This window comes from Thunnus thynnus, chromosome 8, assembly GCF_963924715.1.
Source record: "Thunnus thynnus chromosome 8, fThuThy2.1, whole genome shotgun sequence".
NCBI classification, from domain to species: domain Eukaryota; kingdom Metazoa; phylum Chordata; class Actinopteri; order Scombriformes; family Scombridae; genus Thunnus; species Thunnus thynnus.
Window position 1 is genome coordinate 6,889,109 of NC_089524.1, and position 17,609 is coordinate 6,906,717.

Here is a 17,609-nt window from a genome sequence, read left to right on the forward strand (position 1 = left end):
TCCAAAGAGCCAATGTAAACTTGAATTTTACACAATGACAGAACAAACTTGAAGTCAGATTTTGTATTTTTCCATTTTCTGATGTTGATGTCTTGGTAAAAAAAATATAATTTTCTTTTTGATTAAAGTATCCTGTTGTTGCAACAACAACAAGGTTAACATGACTCATTAAACTTTAGGGAATTACATAAAATATCATTACATCATATTTTATGTATAACCAGTCAGTGCATTTGCACATTAACAATTTTAGTTTGAGATTGATCACTGTGTTTTCTGCACCTTCTGTCAGTGTGTAGCCAAAAATATACTGACATATTTTGACATAGTCTTTTTCAGAAAATAATCTTGATACTTTATGAATTTGATCATTTTACTGGGTAATGCAAAACAAATTAATCAGGCCACAGTTTTCAGTATGTGGGACATCGACTCAAACCAAAACTAAACTTCAGAACACAAGATGTAACCAAAAATATGCCTCATCTCAAGTCTGTATAATTATTCACTGGTTGGAAATGTGATGTAGCCTAAATATCCAAACAAATGAGACCCAGTTTGTGAGGAACAAGTCTGACAAAAAAAAATGCAGCGAGTTCAGGTTTCACTCTGTTTTTTTTTTCTTTTTTTTGGCATCTATTCATCTGTTTTCCTCCAGAAAATAAAAAAGTAGGTCATGGTGTGTGTAGCCTTCATTTGCCTAATGAGCTGTGAGTGGAAAAGTTTCTGTTCCAGTTCCAATCTTTCTTTATCCAATATGCTTTCAACATAGACGCCTGAGGCAGAGAACAGAGAACACTTTAAGACCAGAAAATGGTATAAATGCCCTTCACTGGCTGTGATGAAATGGACTTTCACATCCTTTTACAGGATTTAAGTTACAGCATCTTATTTTATTGCAAACATTTCTGCCAGAAAAGGGCTAATGAAAAGTTTGAAATGAAAATAATAAGAAATTCTCACTGTAAATCAAAATTATAAGATGCTAATTTAGAATTTTTTACCAGAATTAAGAGGTATTGCGTCATACGTGTAAATACTAAGTCAGAATTTAATTTTGGACATAAAATTAAAGTCTGATGCTGGTGGAGGTGGATGCTGGGGTGGAGGTTGGTGCTTTTCAAATGCTGCATCAACATTCGCAACAAATAATCAATCAGACAGTTGCAGCTCATCCAAAATGCTGCTGCCACAGTTCTCACTAACACCAAGAAAATGGAGCACATTACACCAGTCCTTAAATCACTGCACTGGCTTCCAAAATCATACTGTCAGTCTGTAAGGCACTAAACTGTCTTGGGCCCAAATACTAGGGATGTGCAGAGAGCCCAGTATTTGTATTTGTATCTGTATTTGTTGAGGCAGCAAAATTATTATATAAATATCAAATTATATCAAATAAAAGTGGAAAGAGGCTTAAAAATCCTGTTTTTGTTTTTATTACGCTTTTAATGTTAGAAAATCAAAGTGTTACAAGAAGTGTTCATGAAGTGCCCCCTTGGGAGCGCTTCATTTGTGTCAGTAGTTCAGATTTATCTCTGGGGAAGACCCCAACTCCAAGAGCGATGTCCAAACTAGGAAATGTGCGTCATGTAGCAGGTGGATGTGACTCCCCTCGTTGAGACCATAGACTGTATAAAAATATGGACGTAGTTACCATGACGTCACCCGTTGGTTTCTGAAGAGCGGTTTTGAAGCTCAAACTGAGCCGCTCCGGCCGTCGCCATCTTGGCAGTACATGACTCTGCCTAACTCCCAGCCAATCAAAAATGGGCAGAGATGCAGGCCGATTGGCTGAAACAAGCCACCTAGCGGCTGGTGGACCTGTCACTCAAAGCAGCCATGTCCCTCATTATGCAGAACTTTACGGCTTAATAACATTTAAACAGGTGAGTTATAAAAAAATTCACCCCCCCCCGTACAGTTGTCATGAAAAACCGTTGTTTGTACCAGGCTGTAAACATGTTTATTTCTGCTGTAAAGTTGGGCATTTTAACATGGGGGTCTATGGGGATTGACTCGCTTTTGGAGCCTCAAGTGGCCATTCAAGGAACTGCAGTTTTTGGCACTTCCGCATTGGCTTCATTTTTCAGCCCTGGAGGTTGCCGCTTGTATTTAACATATTTTTTTTTTCTTCCTGAAAACAAATAATTTTTAAAATATTTGTATGAAACAAATATTCTTAAAAAAAAAACAAAAAAAAAACACTATTTGTGCTTTGCCGAATAACGTATTTGTATTCGGGCACACCCTTACCAAATACATTTCTGATCTGCTTGTACCTTATGAAGCACCCAGACCCACTGCTATGATTAAAAGAGCGCGTCGGATATATGTTGCAGTGAGAGGAGTCCGCCATGAGAGTGTGGAGGAAACTCGAGCTCACAACCTCCTCGACTTCACACGCTGTATTTGACATTTGACTTGTGATGTGATCATCATTTCATTGACTATATTTACTCCCCCCGTTGCAGCTGGAGCTCTTCAATGTTTCACTTGCACAGATGGGCGGTGTTCAAACACAGTGCCAGTAACATGTTCCTCATCAGCGATAATATGTAGAGCAGCTTCTATTCAAGTTAGTCATTTATTCATACCAGCCACACCAGTATGATTCTCCATTGAATCATGCCGTATGTATTTATTATTTAAGTCCTGGCATTTGCATTATTCTTTTGCTCTGAGCCACACTGGTTTTATGACAGTGTTCCTGCAAACTGACAGACAGGTTGCAGGATGTGGAAGGTTGTGAGACAAAAATGTTATTATATAGGTCTAAGGTGTGTATTATATTATTAAATTAACATAATGTGTGTATTATAATAACATAAATTATTAAAGAAAGAAAGAAATTCCAAAACTGAGGCACAAAGAATAATTTCATGGGAGAGTTGTTATTTCACAATACTCTCATGTTGATTTGAATCTACCATTATCACTGTATAAGCAATGTTAAGTAGCTATTCATCTTTGCAGGACTTTTCTATTGCAGATTTATGAGTGATGTGATTAAATAGCTTCCATTTATTATTATTTGTTATTCCATTTATTGAAACCTGAGTACAATCACATACACACATACTAAGAACCAACCAGTGTCCAAGTAGCTACCTGATGATCCCTGTGCAACAAACTGCTGGATCTGCTCACTGTATATACCTTCAATGGCTGTATTATTTCTGTTATATACTTCCAACAATCACGTGTTTAAAACAACAGGATGCATTTACTTTTTAAGGAATAGTAAACTTATAGAAATAAAAAACTTAATAGCAACTTATTGTTCCCATCACAGTGAGTTTATTGATTTTTATTCAACAAATCAGAAAAAACACACATAATCCACACAACATGGGAAACAGGAGTTCTTTGGTATAAAAATGTAATTCACAAGATATAAAACTGGACATTAAGTTGGAAAACTTAGTGGTGTTTCATCAGTGCTTTCAGAAAGCAATTTTGCTTTCACTATGTGATTTCAATTTAATGGTTTATTCTTACAAAGTCAGATTGTACTGGCAACGTAAATGTGTCGAGTTGATCCCTTTGCTTCATGTACCAATGTGTTTAAATTTCTTACAGCAGAACACTGTGTAGCGAAGGGTGACGGGTTAAAGCTCTTCTTTCTTCTTTAAGATTATCTGCCGCACCATTTCAGCTATTTTAGGTCGGATTTCTTTCACAGAAACTTTTGGTCCCCATGCGTCCACCACTTTGCCGTTTACGTCAATAAGATACTTCCAGAAATTCCAGTCAGGCTCCTTTCCAGCGGATTCTGCAAAGGATTAGAGAAGAAAATCAAATGAAAAGTCCTCCTATTTTAAAATCATTCTTTCAAACAACAGTGTATAACAGTGTTTTCCATTCTTATGTTTTTTTTTAATTTATTCTTTTTTTCCTTCTTCCCTTCCACGCCCTCTTCTTTTTTGTGTTAGATGTGAATTAATTGTGACACTGACTTTGCCACCTTCTGCTTGTTGCTGTGTGTATGACAGAGCTAATAAGCAGCCTACAACTTTCATGAGTCATTTTCCTTTTTTATGAATTGTATGTGTAATCTTGGAAGCTATGAAGGATGGTTTAACCGAGCTCATACTCCCTCTACAATGTTCTTATTCATGTTTTGATTTTCCTTTTTCCATTACAAATTTTCAGTTCAGAGTTTTCCATTAGGTTCAACTGTTTTAATTGGAAACCTGGGCTCATATTTATCAAGCATGACAATGAAGGAAATTCCTCCTAACAGGCCAAATATTCTCAGTGATGCACTTGTGTGGGTTGCTGAGAACACAAGCTGTCACAATAGAAACCGTCCTCATAACATTACACTTTATTGCAACAGGGAACATGCAGCAGCGCAAAGCAGCGATGATTCTGTCAGAACCAATATCAGTATTCATAAATCAAACTTTGATTGCACTTTGCACATCATAAAGATAAAGTGCATGAGGAGGGTCCTCAGTGACAGTGGACTAAAACTGGAACACAATCATGTTACCTTGACTGGAGGTCAGCAGCATAATGAAGGATTGAGATACTTTCATAAGATCACATTGTTACGGTGCATTTCCCAAGACAGTGTGACATTACAACAATTTCACACTCATGTAAGGTAACTATGGGTGTAGTTGAAATACTTAAAGGGGAATTAGAGAATAAAAGAGAAGATGTCATGTTCTTCAAAGAGGGTTTGCAACATGTGCCTTTTCATTATGTGCAGTATTTCCTCGATATGCTTTGAACAGTGGCGCAGCTGCTGACTCACCAACAAGGTACTTGTAGACATTGTTGGCTCCGGTTCCAACCACAGCAATTTTACTGAAGAGAGGAAAGGAGACTCCATAGACTCTGCGCACAAAGCTGTCAATCTCCTTGTCGCTGCCGGGCTCCTGCTGCCCAAACTGGTTGCACGGGAAGGCCAGCACGTTGAAGTGATACGGGCCAAAGTCCCGATGGAGCTGCTGCAGGTCTTTGTAGTGCTCCTCAGTGAAGCCACATTCACTGGCTACATTCACCACCAGGGACACCTAAAGCCACAGAAACACGCTATAAAACACTGAAGTAACAGAAATCATGACAGTCACAAAACAACAATCAGCTGCAATCCCTGAATGAGTGAAAACAGAACATGCTCTGTGCACACTGGCTGTTAGTTTTGTTAGCTTGTGTTCTCAGATATATAAAAGGAAAGACAACTAACTAACAATTATTTTCATAGTCTATTGATCTATCAATTTTTTAGTCTATAAAACCTCAAAAAGAAGTGAAGAACAGCCATCACAGCCTACCAAAGTCCAAAATGATGTCCTTAATCTGTTTATCTGACAAACAGTCAAAAACAAAAAAATATTTCATTTGCAAAACAAGCAAATGTTTGGCATGTTCGCTTGACTGATGACTGAAACGATGAATCGATTGTTTAAATAGGTGCTGATTAATTTTCTTTCGATCAGCTAATCAGTTAATTGACTAACTGATGCAGCTCTAGAATTTCTTCTTCTTTCAGCTGTTCCTGTTACGGGTCACCTCAGCGGATCATCTGATTCCATCTCTTCCTGTCCTCTGCATCTTCCTCTGTGTGGCCAGCCGCCTGCATGTCTTCCCTCATCATATCCATAAACCTCCTCTTTGGTCTTCCTTTTTTCTTCTTGCCTGGCAACTCCATCTTCAGCATCCTTCTCCCAATATAACCACCTCATTCTCTCTTGCTTTGTCTCCAAACTGTCCAACCTGAGCTGTCTCTCTAATATACTCATTCCTAATCCTGTCCGTCCTCGTCACTCCCAACGAAAATCCTAGCATCTTCAACTCTGCCACCTCCAGCTCTGCCTCCTGTCTTTTCATCAGTGCCACCATCTCCAAATCATACAACACAGCTGGTCTCACTATCCTCTTGTAAACCTTCCCTTTCACTCTTGCTGGTACTGTTCTGTCGCAGATCACTGCTCTTCCGCCCTCCCCGTTCCTTTGAACAGTTGACCCCAAGTAACTCATCCACCTTTGCCACCTCTACCCCTTGTATCCTCACCATTCTGCTATCCTCTTCAGGCTCTCCTCAACCTGCTCCCTACTCTAACTACAGATCACGATGTCATCCGTGAACATCATAGTCCATGGAGACTCCTGCCTGATCTCGTCCGTCGACCTGTCCATCATCAAACCAGAAAGGGCTCAGAGCCGTTCCTTGATGTAATCCCACCTCCACCTTGAATGCATCCGTCACTTCAACTGCACACTTCACCGCTGTCACACTGCCCTCATAAATATCCTGCACCACTCTTACATACTTCTCTGCCACTCCCGATTTCCTCATACATTACCACACCTCCTCTCTCGGCACTCTGTCATATGCTTTCTCTAGATCCATAAAGACACAATGCAACTCCTTCAGACCTTCTCTATACTTCTCCATCAATATTCTCAATATTCTGTAAACATCCCAACTCTAATGCTCTTTCCTGGCATGAAACCATACTGCTGCTCACTAATCATCACCTCTCCTCTCAACCAAGCTTCAACTACTCTTTCCAATAACTTCATGCTGTGGCTGTCATCTCTCCTAAACATCTCAATGCCTCTACAGGTATGTCATCTGGACCAACTGCCTTTCCACTCTTCATCCTCTTCATAGCTGCCCTCCCTTCCTACCTTTCTAATCCACCGCACTTCCTTATTCCCTATCCCCACATCATCCAACCTTCTCTTTCTCTCATTTTCTTCATTCATCAGCCCCTCAAATTATTCCTTTCAACTTCTCAACACCCTCTTTTCATTAGTCAGCATATTTCCATCTCTATCCTTCATCACCATAACCTGCTGCACATCCTTCCCAGTTCAGTCCCTCTGTCTAGCCAAACGTTACAAGTCCTTTTCGCCACCTCTCTCTACACCTTACGCTGCATCTCCTTGTACTCCTGTCTACTTTCTTCATCTCTCTGGCTATCCCACTTCTTCTTCACCAATCTCTTCCTCCGTATACTTTCCTGTACGTCCTCATCCTCATCATCCTACTTCCGGCATCCGGCAAGCCTTCACTTCCACCCAGCACCTGTCTTAACTCCTCCCTGAACTCCACACAACAGTCTTCCTTCTTCAGTTTCCACCATTTGATTCTTGGCTCTGCCTTCATGCTCTTCCTCTTCTTGGTCTTCAAAGTCATCCTAAAGACCACCATCCGATGCTGCCTAGCTACACTCTCCCCTGTCACCACCTTGCAGTCTCCAATCTCTTTCAGACTGCACCTCCTGCATAAGACATAGTTCACCTGTGTGCACCTTTCTCCACTCTTTTACATCACCCTGTGCTCCTCCCTCTTCTTGAAATATGTATTCACCACAGCCATTTCCGTCCTTTTCGCAAAATCCACCACCATCTGTCATTCCACATTGCTCTCCTTGACATCATACCTGCCCATCACTTCTGTTCCCTTCACCAACATTGCAGTCCGCTCCAATCACCACTCTCTCCTGCTTGTGCAAACGTTCCACCACTTCATCCAACTCACTCCAGAATTCTTCTCTTCCATCTCACACCCAACTTGTGCTGACAACACTCATCATCACACCTTCGATTTCCAGCTTCATACTCATCACTCTGTCCGACACTCTCTTCACCTCCAGCACACTCTTGACATATTCTTCCTTCAGGATTACCCTTAACCCATTTCTCCTCGCATCCACACCACGGTATAACAGGTTGAACCCACCTCTGATGCTCCTGGACTTACTTCACTTCCACCTGGTCTCTTGCACACACAGTATATCTACCTCCCTTCTCTCCATTATATCAGCCAACTCTCTCCTTTCCTTCCTATCTTTCCTCCTCTTCCACTGCCTCCTGACATGCCTTCCCCATCTCCTTCTCTTTCGTCCAACAGAAGCATAGTTTCCATCGGCACCCTGCTGGTCAACAGTACCGGTGGCGGCCGTTGGTAACCCAGGCCTAGACTGATCTGGCATGGAAATCTGATTTATGATCTGCATATTTGATTTGGCATAGGTTTTAAGCCAGATGCCCTTCCTGACACAACCCTCCCCATTTATCTGGGCTTGGGACTGGCACTTATAACACACTGGCTTGTGTATCTCCAGTGGCTGGGTTGATGCAGCCCTAGAATATGTTTTCTATTTTGATAACAGGGCCAGTCTTGGCTTTTATGGACCCTTGACTTTAACCTCTACATCTTAACCACCTAATAATTTCTCCACCATTAAAAAAACATTGATATATTAACAAGTACACAATTTATGGAGCTTCAAAACTAAGTGTTTTTTAATTGTTTTTCTATGATAATTGACTTGTTTCCGATTTACTTACTTACACATGTCAGAAAAGAGTCTCTCTGATTGCATGTTTCAAGGCTGTTTCACCTCTGGGTGTGGTTGGTATTAGAGGCACCTGTAACCACATGCTGCAGTGATGTCAGAGTGTACTGATTCATGCTGGCGTATGCTTGTACATCTCTACAGCAATGTGAGAAGTTAAACTGCTGGAGATTAGCCAAAAAAAAAAAAAAGGTTTTCCACCGCTGTTTTATTTGCTCTTTAATCGATTAAAAATTAAGGGCCCTATTTTCCCGAAATAGTGCGCAGGCACAGATCCAAGTCTTAATTCCTGACTCATGACGCCTATGGGTGTGACCATATTTTTGCAATTTTCCCGACAATCAGCATCGGTGCGCTCTGGTGCAACGTGGAGGAGAGACTGACTACATTATAAGTGGGAGGAATGCATTATGCACAGGTGGAGTCGGGGCAGGATTCAGTAATGACCAATCACATGAGCTCCTCCCACTTCCTTTAAATGCAGCAAAAGGTGCAATGGGGGAGAAAGGCTGAGTTAGAAGGAGAAATGAGTTCACCTCTGTGAAGCCCCTGAAGTTCCAAAATATACATTCAGGACACCCCAAATATTAATATACATCAATCCAAATACACTGACAATGGTAGAATGAAAATAAAGCTGATGTGTCGGCTGTTCGTGAAGTAAGCAGGACTGTGTTTAAACCTGCTTTACAATGTTTTCACGAATGTTTTATTTCTTCACGGCATATAGGATGTTGATGTATGACTACTCTGTTTAGGAAGTGGGACAGGACCTCCGGTTGTCAGAGGGTATTTTACACACTGATTATATGGATTATATGGATGCACATCCATGCGCAGAACTGACTACTGCATAGTATTTTATTTAACTGTGTGTAACTGTGAGACTTAACTTTGAGGCATAGGTGGAAACTCACTGTAATGATCCTTGTGACATAACAGACACAATATTTTGATTCTCTAAACTTTTAATGTCTGGACAGATCTGATGGAGCTCAGGACGCATCCTGAGGACAGCTGGGTTATTTCAAATTATTTTATTGTCAAACTTGGAATCTGAAGCTGTAGCTGAAGCTAATAAACATGTAAAAGATCCGACATTCTGCAAGTTGTTGGAAACTCACTCGTCTAACAGAAGGTATTTCTGAACTTTATCTTCCTTAAAAATTAAATTGTGTTTTGATTCCCATGTCAATCTGCAGCAGATGAAAAAATGTGTGGCAAACTTTAAGGGGCAAAGCTTAGCATAAATGAAAGGTGTTTTGTGATTTTGGAGACATCTGTCTGTGTGTTTTTCCCTGCGTCTGCGTCTGCATCTGCGATAAGCAGTGTTCTGAGCAGGTTTTCTTGCATATGCAATTCTGTGCCAAAATGAGCACCAAAATTGCATTAGACCGCCTAATCTGCATAAACACAGCCTCAGCTGTGCCTCTCCTCCCATGTTGATGCAAGTGCACTCCTTTGGTGCCCAGAAATGACCAAACAGGCACAGACACACAAAAAGTAGACTTGTGCCTCAGGAAAGTTGCATAAAAACTGTGTTTGGACCAGCGTTGGCCTTGTGCCTGCGGTTAAAATTGGGCCCTTAGTATTTTAAAATGTGAAAAAAGTGAAAAAATACCAAAGTTCATACAGTCCAAATGTCTTGTTTTGTTTGACTGCCAGTTTAAAACCCAAAAATAACAGAAAAAAGCTGCAAATCTTCACATCATAGGAGCTGAAATCAGAGAATAATTAGCTTGAAAAATGACTTTAACTACATTAATCAACTATCAATATTTATGTTAATAGTTTTTCTGCTCTTTGACTTAGTGATTAGATCACCTGTAACATCTTAATTGTGATACAGACAAAAACGTTCAGACATACTTCTTTTGAAAATCAAAGGATGCATGTGTGATAAGATCACTGCTTTTGTTGTTTACCTGTTTAGGTGTTAGTGAAGAGGCCACGGATGAACCTGTTCATGTACACATGCAAAGAAACAGTTGAGTATGCTAGTGCAGTTACAGCTTCATGCTGCAGCAAAAGCCAATAAGGAAAAATTAGTGCAAAGGACAGGAAAGCAGCTCAGACTACAGACTGATGATGATCCCATCATCTAGTGCTGACATCTAGTGTCACGATGAAGCAAGTGTGATGTATCTATAAATCCTAAATAAATACAGAACCACAACAGTTCACTAGAAACTGGGGGGGGGGGGGAGATATAATATATATACACTGAAGCTCTGTTTAAGAAGACTAGTTAAATTTTGGACTTGAGTGAAAGCTAATAGCAAAAATTCAGTAGAAGCTGTCATTATTTTCCCATTAAAAGGGAGTTTTTGCCTTATTTGGATCAAGTGTCTACAGATAGAGGATATTGTACTGTTGTAAAGCCCCCTGAGGCAAATTTGTGATTCGAAATATTGGGCTATACAAAATAAACTTGACTAGAAGCTGTCATTTGTATATATCCATCTTGCTTTCTGCTGTTGTGGAATACTGCACATCAACAGATTTTGAGGTAACTTGATCTGATTTTTCCTCTTTTTTTTAAAGGATCTGTGTGTTTTTGCCATGAGATGTCCCTTCATTACCAACACAACAGTTTGTTTAGAAACTCACAAAAGCGATCACGTTTTCAGTCTCTGAAGAGTAGTTCTGTGTAAGGCAGACACCACTGCTGTTGTGCTACGCATCACAACCTCTTGACTTTTTATTGACGTTCTTTGACAAATTTACAATGTAGTACAAAGTCAAGAGCTTGTGATATGTGGCATCAGTGGCGTCTGCCTTACACAGAACTCTGGAGACTGAAAACGTGATCATTTTTATTAGACTTTGGAGCCGTTTCTAAACAAACTATTGTACCTTAAAACTATGTGGTGAAGGAACATGTCAGCCATTGCAGCACTGTGGCTCAATGACGTGTTTTTAATGGCTTTTGGACAACAATGGAGGTCCACGGCACAGAGGAATAAGATATATCAGACTTTGGATACACACACAATACTTGTAAGTAGGATGAGTTCATTGCTGGTTTGGCTCAAAACATGAGATTTTTTAACAATATGAAAAATATAGAACATTGCCGGCTGTATCCTTTAAGTCCTGAACCCTTTAAAGCTAAACCTCATTAAAGTAACTTTGCCTTTTTAAGATGTAATTTTACTCAGTGTAAAAGACAAGTCAGTAAAAACAACTGCTTTTAATGAGATAGTATTCATTATTTGAATTATAACTTTAAGTGCTTTATTTGATACTCACATTGCCCCAAAACTGTGCTGGTTTATGTATGATGATACTGTACATACTGAAAGAGAGTGTTCACCAGGGAGGCATCTTCCCTTAAATACTGTAGAAACACACCTGTACACAAAACCATGCAGGTGACTGTGTGTTCAGATAAAATAAATAAAATCCACAGTTGTGCCAAGTAATCAACTGGATACACGTAGATAACCGGTTTATCCAGATTACAATGTTGATGATTTGACATGAGTCTGGATTTTTTTTTGTTTTTTCAAAGCTGGCTAAAACTTCATCTGGAACTGTTGTCAGAACAACAAATGAATCTCAAACCTGCAAACGTGCAGCTTATTGACAGTTAGCCGCATCATGACTAACACGTTTTAAGGTGAACCCCAAACATTAACTCATTTTCAGATAGAAATGTCTTGCTTTCTAATATTTATAATGAAATATGTTGATATAATTGTGATTTTGGATGAGAACATGCGGGTTATTGACAAATAACTATGAATTATTGGTGTAATTATCACCATAACTTATTTATTATGAAGAGTTACCTGTTCTTATACATGATGATGTATAGAATATACAACAAAAAGAAAGTTTGTACACTAAAAAGGAATCAGTCTAAATTAAGTTTAGGATACTATGAGCAAGAATACATTTAAAATCAACTACAAGATCCAGCCATTTAAAGGACCAGTGGAGCCAGAACATATGACATGTAATTTGACATTGGAAACATTAAAACTTATGAAACGAAAAATTGCAGAACTCACTGTACTGAAAAGCTGCTTCATGAGCGTTTTAACCAAGGTTTCACCTTCATAGCAGACTTATGACTATATTGCATAACATTTCTATAATGTATACTCCAATGGTTTTATATTCTTTTTATATTTTGCATTATCTCTCTATATTTGTCCTTGAAATCCCTGTTTTTATTGTATCTTCTGTGTATATTCTTTTAATTTTTCTTTTATTTCTCTGTGTTCGCTCTCTCTATCTCATTTCTCTATGTTGGAATATGTCTGAAACTGCACCTATATTTGTTTTAGAAATAAAGTTTACTTACTTGCATGTCCAATGGGAACAACCTCATCAGTTATGCACCAACATCACTGGCAGTCTGATCACATTAAGTGGTAATAGAGATCAGGACCAGATCAGGACTCTGGTGAGCCGTTTGAATGAAAATGAAAACTCTCCTGCAGAAGCTCCTGCAGGCCTGTTGCCACGTAGGCTACATGATGGGACATCCAGAGCAGCCTGCAGTTAACTGATCCGCGTCAGTAGTGCTGTGTTAGTCACATCTACAGACAAAATGTTTACGGGCAGATGTAAACACAAACATTTTGCATGCAGCAATCATTCATGCAGCCGGCTGACATGCAGAGTCTGTAACAGCACCGGTATAAACTGCATTATTCAGCTGTTCAACACACAAAAAACTTACCGATCCCCGGTATTTCTCTAGAGACACTAACTTCCCTCTGCTGTTCACAACTTTAAAAGTATAAAAATCCTTCTGTTTGCTCTCGGTGAGGCTGAATAAAGCCAGCAACACGGTGAGCGCCCTGGGAAGCATCTTCAACAGTCAAACTGCCAACACATCAGCGGTGAGATCCCACAGGATCCAGTTGATTTCCGTCAGGGATGCAGGATTTCCGTCAGGTAGTCAAGTTACAAAGAAGGACGACACTTCCTGCGTAGGCCGCTGTTCACAACATAAAAGCCTTTAGCGATCTAAGATCTTTAAGATCTTTTTTGATTTCGGTAAGATTACTTGATTAAATAAAAAGGTTATATATATAAATATTCAGTACTGTGCAAAAGTTTTAGGCACTAAAAGTAATGCTATAAATTATTATTTATAAATTAACTTGATACAAAGTTGAGTAAACAGAAGAAACCTAAAGTAAATGTAGTTGTATAGCAATCATTTGTAGAATTTGTAAATTTGTAGATTGCAGCACAGTTAGCAGCAGAGAATGTCATCTTTAATAATAGCGGCCTGATATTGCGTTGTGAATTTTGCTGTGATGTCAGTGGGTCAATAAATTGTGGCTAAAGTTATTTCACAGAAATTTACTGTATTATTTTACAGTTTTTTTTGTTTTGTTTTTTCTACATTAAGTGTAAATGCCATAAAAACACAGTACATTATTTTTATTAAAATATTCATCATAAAATAAAGGCTGTTATCTGTAAATTAATATAATGGAATATTATAGTTTTTTTAACAGGATTATTTTTACAATTACTTATTTTTTTACAATTACTTTTTATTTTATATATTTATAGTTTTATACTTTTTTTCTTACTTATTTTTTTTTTTTACAATTACTTGTACAATTACTTAATGGTCTTAAATGTTAAATTATATTGAATTCTATGAAAAAATACAAATAATACACATCCTATTTCTGAATGTAAAATTAAGGAAACTTTCTGTTTTGTTTTTTTTTACAGCAAATCTTTCAATTTAAAAAAAAAGTTAAAAAAAAAAAAAGTAAAAAGAAAGTCTGGCAGCAAAAGTTACTAAACACTTACCATCAAATAACGGCGAAAAACTAAAACTAAAACATTTAGTTATTCTACAAAGAATTTTATTTACTGTAGACATTATCTGCATTTTTACAGTCCAACTGTTGTAAAATAAAAACAAAAAAATATATATTACATTGCTAGAATGTTAAATAAATGTATAGATGTACACAAAAAAAAAGAAAAATATTACAGAAATACCTTAAAATTACCCTAGTTATTAGTTAACTTGACATAAGGAAACAACACAAAAATCACATTCAAATTACTTTCAAAATATTGTTTTTTTTTTGTTTTTTTTTTTGTTCTTTTCACTCTCATTATTTGACTATTATGTGTATAGCCATTATAGTCATAGATTTATCATAAACTTTATGTTTTTACAAGTACCATCAATGAAAACAGAATAATTCATCACCAGTATCTTTAATGAGAAATACCACCGTAATACCGTTTGTACCTTGTTACCAGTTGCTGACACCAGCTGTAAGAACACTGTCACTGACTTGCAACTCAATTTACACAGATATTCTCTAACAAAATAAAGGAAACCCACATTAAACTTTTTCACAAGGTCTATCTCTCTAATTTGTTTCTAGCTAAATTTACAGATATTTAGGTTGGTGATCTTGAGCTCACAGGTGATTTAAAACATGAAAAGTCAGTGATGGTTACCATGATTGACTTCCTTGGCTTCCTATTTTTAACACAAAACTTCACAATAAGATTCTCCCAATATACAATTTCTAATAGGAATCCTACAAACTGGAATTCAATTCCAGTAATTTTGTAAACTTATGCCCACATGTTTTTCCTCATTGTTAACTTTTAGTATTTTTCTATTTTGAACAATAATGGATACAATAATGGCATTGGAAATGCTGCTTTTAACAGATAAATACATGAATGTTGTTTATATTTATATATTTTACTCCTGATGAGATTTGATTCTCTTCTAAGGAAGCTTTATTGGCTCTGCCTGCACATGTCTTGAGATTCTATGAATATTCCCTTTTGTTTTAACTTGTCATGATTTTTTATCTGACATTTTATATTGCATCTTCTATTTCAATATTGTGCAAATAAACAAACAAAAAAACAAACAGTGTGTATGTCAACATTTGAATAATTAAGTAAAAATGAAACAGCATTTCAGTCTGTTGATCGGGTTACTCAGACATCTTAAATCACTGTGAATGTTCAGGCAAACACACACAAACAAAGCACATCTTGTTGCCAGCACTGTCAGCAGTTAGCGGCCAGTAAACTTGACCCAAAGCTGTTTCCATAGCAACTGAAAAGCAGAACTTAAATACAAAATAAACTGACGAGGGGATGAGGTGCATGTGGAACAGGAGAACAAGAAAGGAACTGATTGGCTGGGGAAGACACAGGGAGCAGGGCAGGGCTAACCAGGATAATGCAGGGCAGGTGTGGAGGGAAAAGCAAGAGAAACCTCCTATCTGAAAAATGCACTTTTCTGAGAAAACTAAAAAAAATTTGTTGTTTTCTTGCAGAATGCTATTTGTTAAGAATACCCAATATATAATACACTGTTTTTGGACTATATTACTATATTATGTGTTAACAATACTATAGGCAAGGCAAGTTTATTTGTACAGCACATTTCAACAACAAGGCAATTCAAAGTGCTTTACATAGAACATAAAAGGCATTAAAACAGAATATAAAAGCAACACAAGTAAAAAATGTTAAATTTGGAAATAAAAAGAAGCTAAAAAGGGAATAAGACAGATAAAACAAGAGAATAAAAGTAACAGTGCAGTGTAACCATACAAACCATATAAATAACCAAACGGAGAACACCACATAATATAGTAATATAGCCCAAAAACAGTGTGTTATGTATTGGGTATCCTTAACAAATAGCATTCTGCAAGAAAACGACAAGTATATTTTAAACAAGTTTCCTCAAAAAAGTGCATTTTTCAGATAGGAGATTTTCCTTTTTGGCCATCGACATTTCTCATCAAAATCGACTGGCATCCATAAACCCGTACAGGAACACACCTGAATACAACTGAAACACACAGTCACACCATAACCTGCAAACTCTACAATCTACAATGTCATGATGATGCAGCTCCTCAAACATGGCACACAGAGGCTGCAAATCACTCAAATCTACAGAAACACATGCCAAACAAACTCCTTTTTCATAATGTGTTGAGGATGAGTTACAGAGAGTCCAACCATTGAACAAACACCTGTCAGTCTCTGGATAAGAACGTCTGCTAAATGGCCTGAATGTAAATACAGAAGACGTGTGGAATGAACTACCTGAGGCCTGAACTACGAAGCAAGTTAAACATATCCAGGATATCTTTTCATTATCTGGCTTCACTGAGCCGCACATTGGCCGTCCAGATAATCAGACCTATGAAGCTGGTTGTCATCTAGCTCAGTCAACCCGGGGTTTTCCAGCTATGAGCGCGTTCATGAATGAAATGCCTCATACAGTGTGAGATGAAACAGTGATACCAACTTCTGTGTTAGGGACAGTAAAAAGTCATATTCAATGAAGTGAAATGTAAATAAGCCTGTATGTATGACTTAAGTATAGAGAGAGTGTTTTTGCTAGTTAGTTGGATGATGAAGAAACCATCTGAATATGTCACATAAAAAGGAAACTTTAAGAGTAATGTCAGACTGTTGCTGCCCCCGAAGCAAAGAGTGGAAAAGTAGTTAATGACTGATGAGGTCTATCTGACACAAATGTTGCCAAATTTATAATCATGGGAGCCAATTAACAGTGTGGATTATTTTTTCTAATAAAATATTTAGTTTTTATTTCCAGTTATCATCACACAGTTGTCTCATGTTATTCTGAGCTGCAGTGATGGAATCAGAGTGTAAAATCATCCACACTGTCAGCTGTCACTCCGGGGATAAAATAAACTTTATATTATTAAAATGCAGCTAAAATCATCATTATGTAGTAAGTATTAGGGATAGTAAGTATTGTATATGTATTTGTTGAGGCAGCAAAATTATTTGTATTTGTATTTGTATTTGAATAAAAGTGGAAAGAGGCTTAAAAATCCTGTTTTTGTATTTATTACGTTTTTAATTTTAGAAAATTAAAGTGTTACAATAAGTGTTCATGAATAAATTACCTTACGAAGGAGGTCCCCACACCAGGTCTTGAACTAGAGTCTCCCAGATCATAGACGACTGCACTGACTACTGAGCTAAAACTTTACGACTCATTAACACAGAGACAGCACACCATGTAACATGTAGTAGAACTTCAAGGGTGATTATTGTTTTGCACTTCTCATTTATTGCCTATTTTTTTACAACCTAACTTTGTGGAAAGGAGAAGGGGAACAAGGTTATGGAGAGTCCCTCGGGACTAACCCCTGATAGATGTAACAGTGGAGCAGAGGAGAGAGACTGAGATAACGATGTAACTGACCTGTGAGCTGGTATTTGACATGTTTTTTTTTTCTTCCCAAAAACAAATAATTTTTAAAATAT

At 37.8% G+C, this 17,609-nt stretch overlaps 1 protein-coding gene across 2 annotated transcripts; it reads right to left on the reverse strand.

Annotated features, from left to right (window-relative positions):
- Positions 1-3,277: 3,277 nt before the first annotated feature.
- Positions 3,278-13,228, reverse strand: gpx7 (glutathione peroxidase 7). 2 transcript variants are annotated; one of them, XM_067596270.1, is made up of 3 exons: positions 13,018-13,228; positions 4,766-5,027; positions 3,278-3,775 (listed from the first exon to the last, which is right to left on the reverse strand). In XM_067596270.1, the coding sequence occupies exons 1-3, from the start codon at positions 13,147-13,149 to the stop codon at positions 3,612-3,614; spliced, it is 558 nt and encodes a 185-aa protein (XP_067452371.1). In that variant the 5' UTR covers positions 13,150-13,228; the 3' UTR covers positions 3,278-3,611. The 2 variants fall into 2 exon arrangements, with proteins under 2 accessions (XP_067452371.1, XP_067452372.1); XM_067596271.1 differs by lacking the exon at positions 13,018-13,228 and adding an exon at positions 12,637-12,872.
- Positions 13,229-17,609: the final 4,381 nt, after the last annotated feature.

What these genes read in the sequence shown, in the direction of transcription:
- gpx7 (XM_067596270.1), bottom strand. Translation starts at nt 13,149, where the DNA reads ATGCTTCCCAGGGCGCTCACCGTGTTGCTGGCTTTATTCAGCCTCACC. An exon ending in TAGAGAAATACCGGGGATCG is followed by an intron (nt 5,028 to 13,017) that starts GTAAGTTTTTTG and finishes CTGTGGCTTTAG; the next exon opens with GTGTCCCTGGTGGTGAATGT. An exon ending in TGTCTACAAGTACCTTGTTG is followed by an intron (nt 3,776 to 4,765) that starts GTGAGTCAGCAG and finishes AATCCTTTGCAG; the next exon opens with AATCCGCTGGAAAGGAGCCT.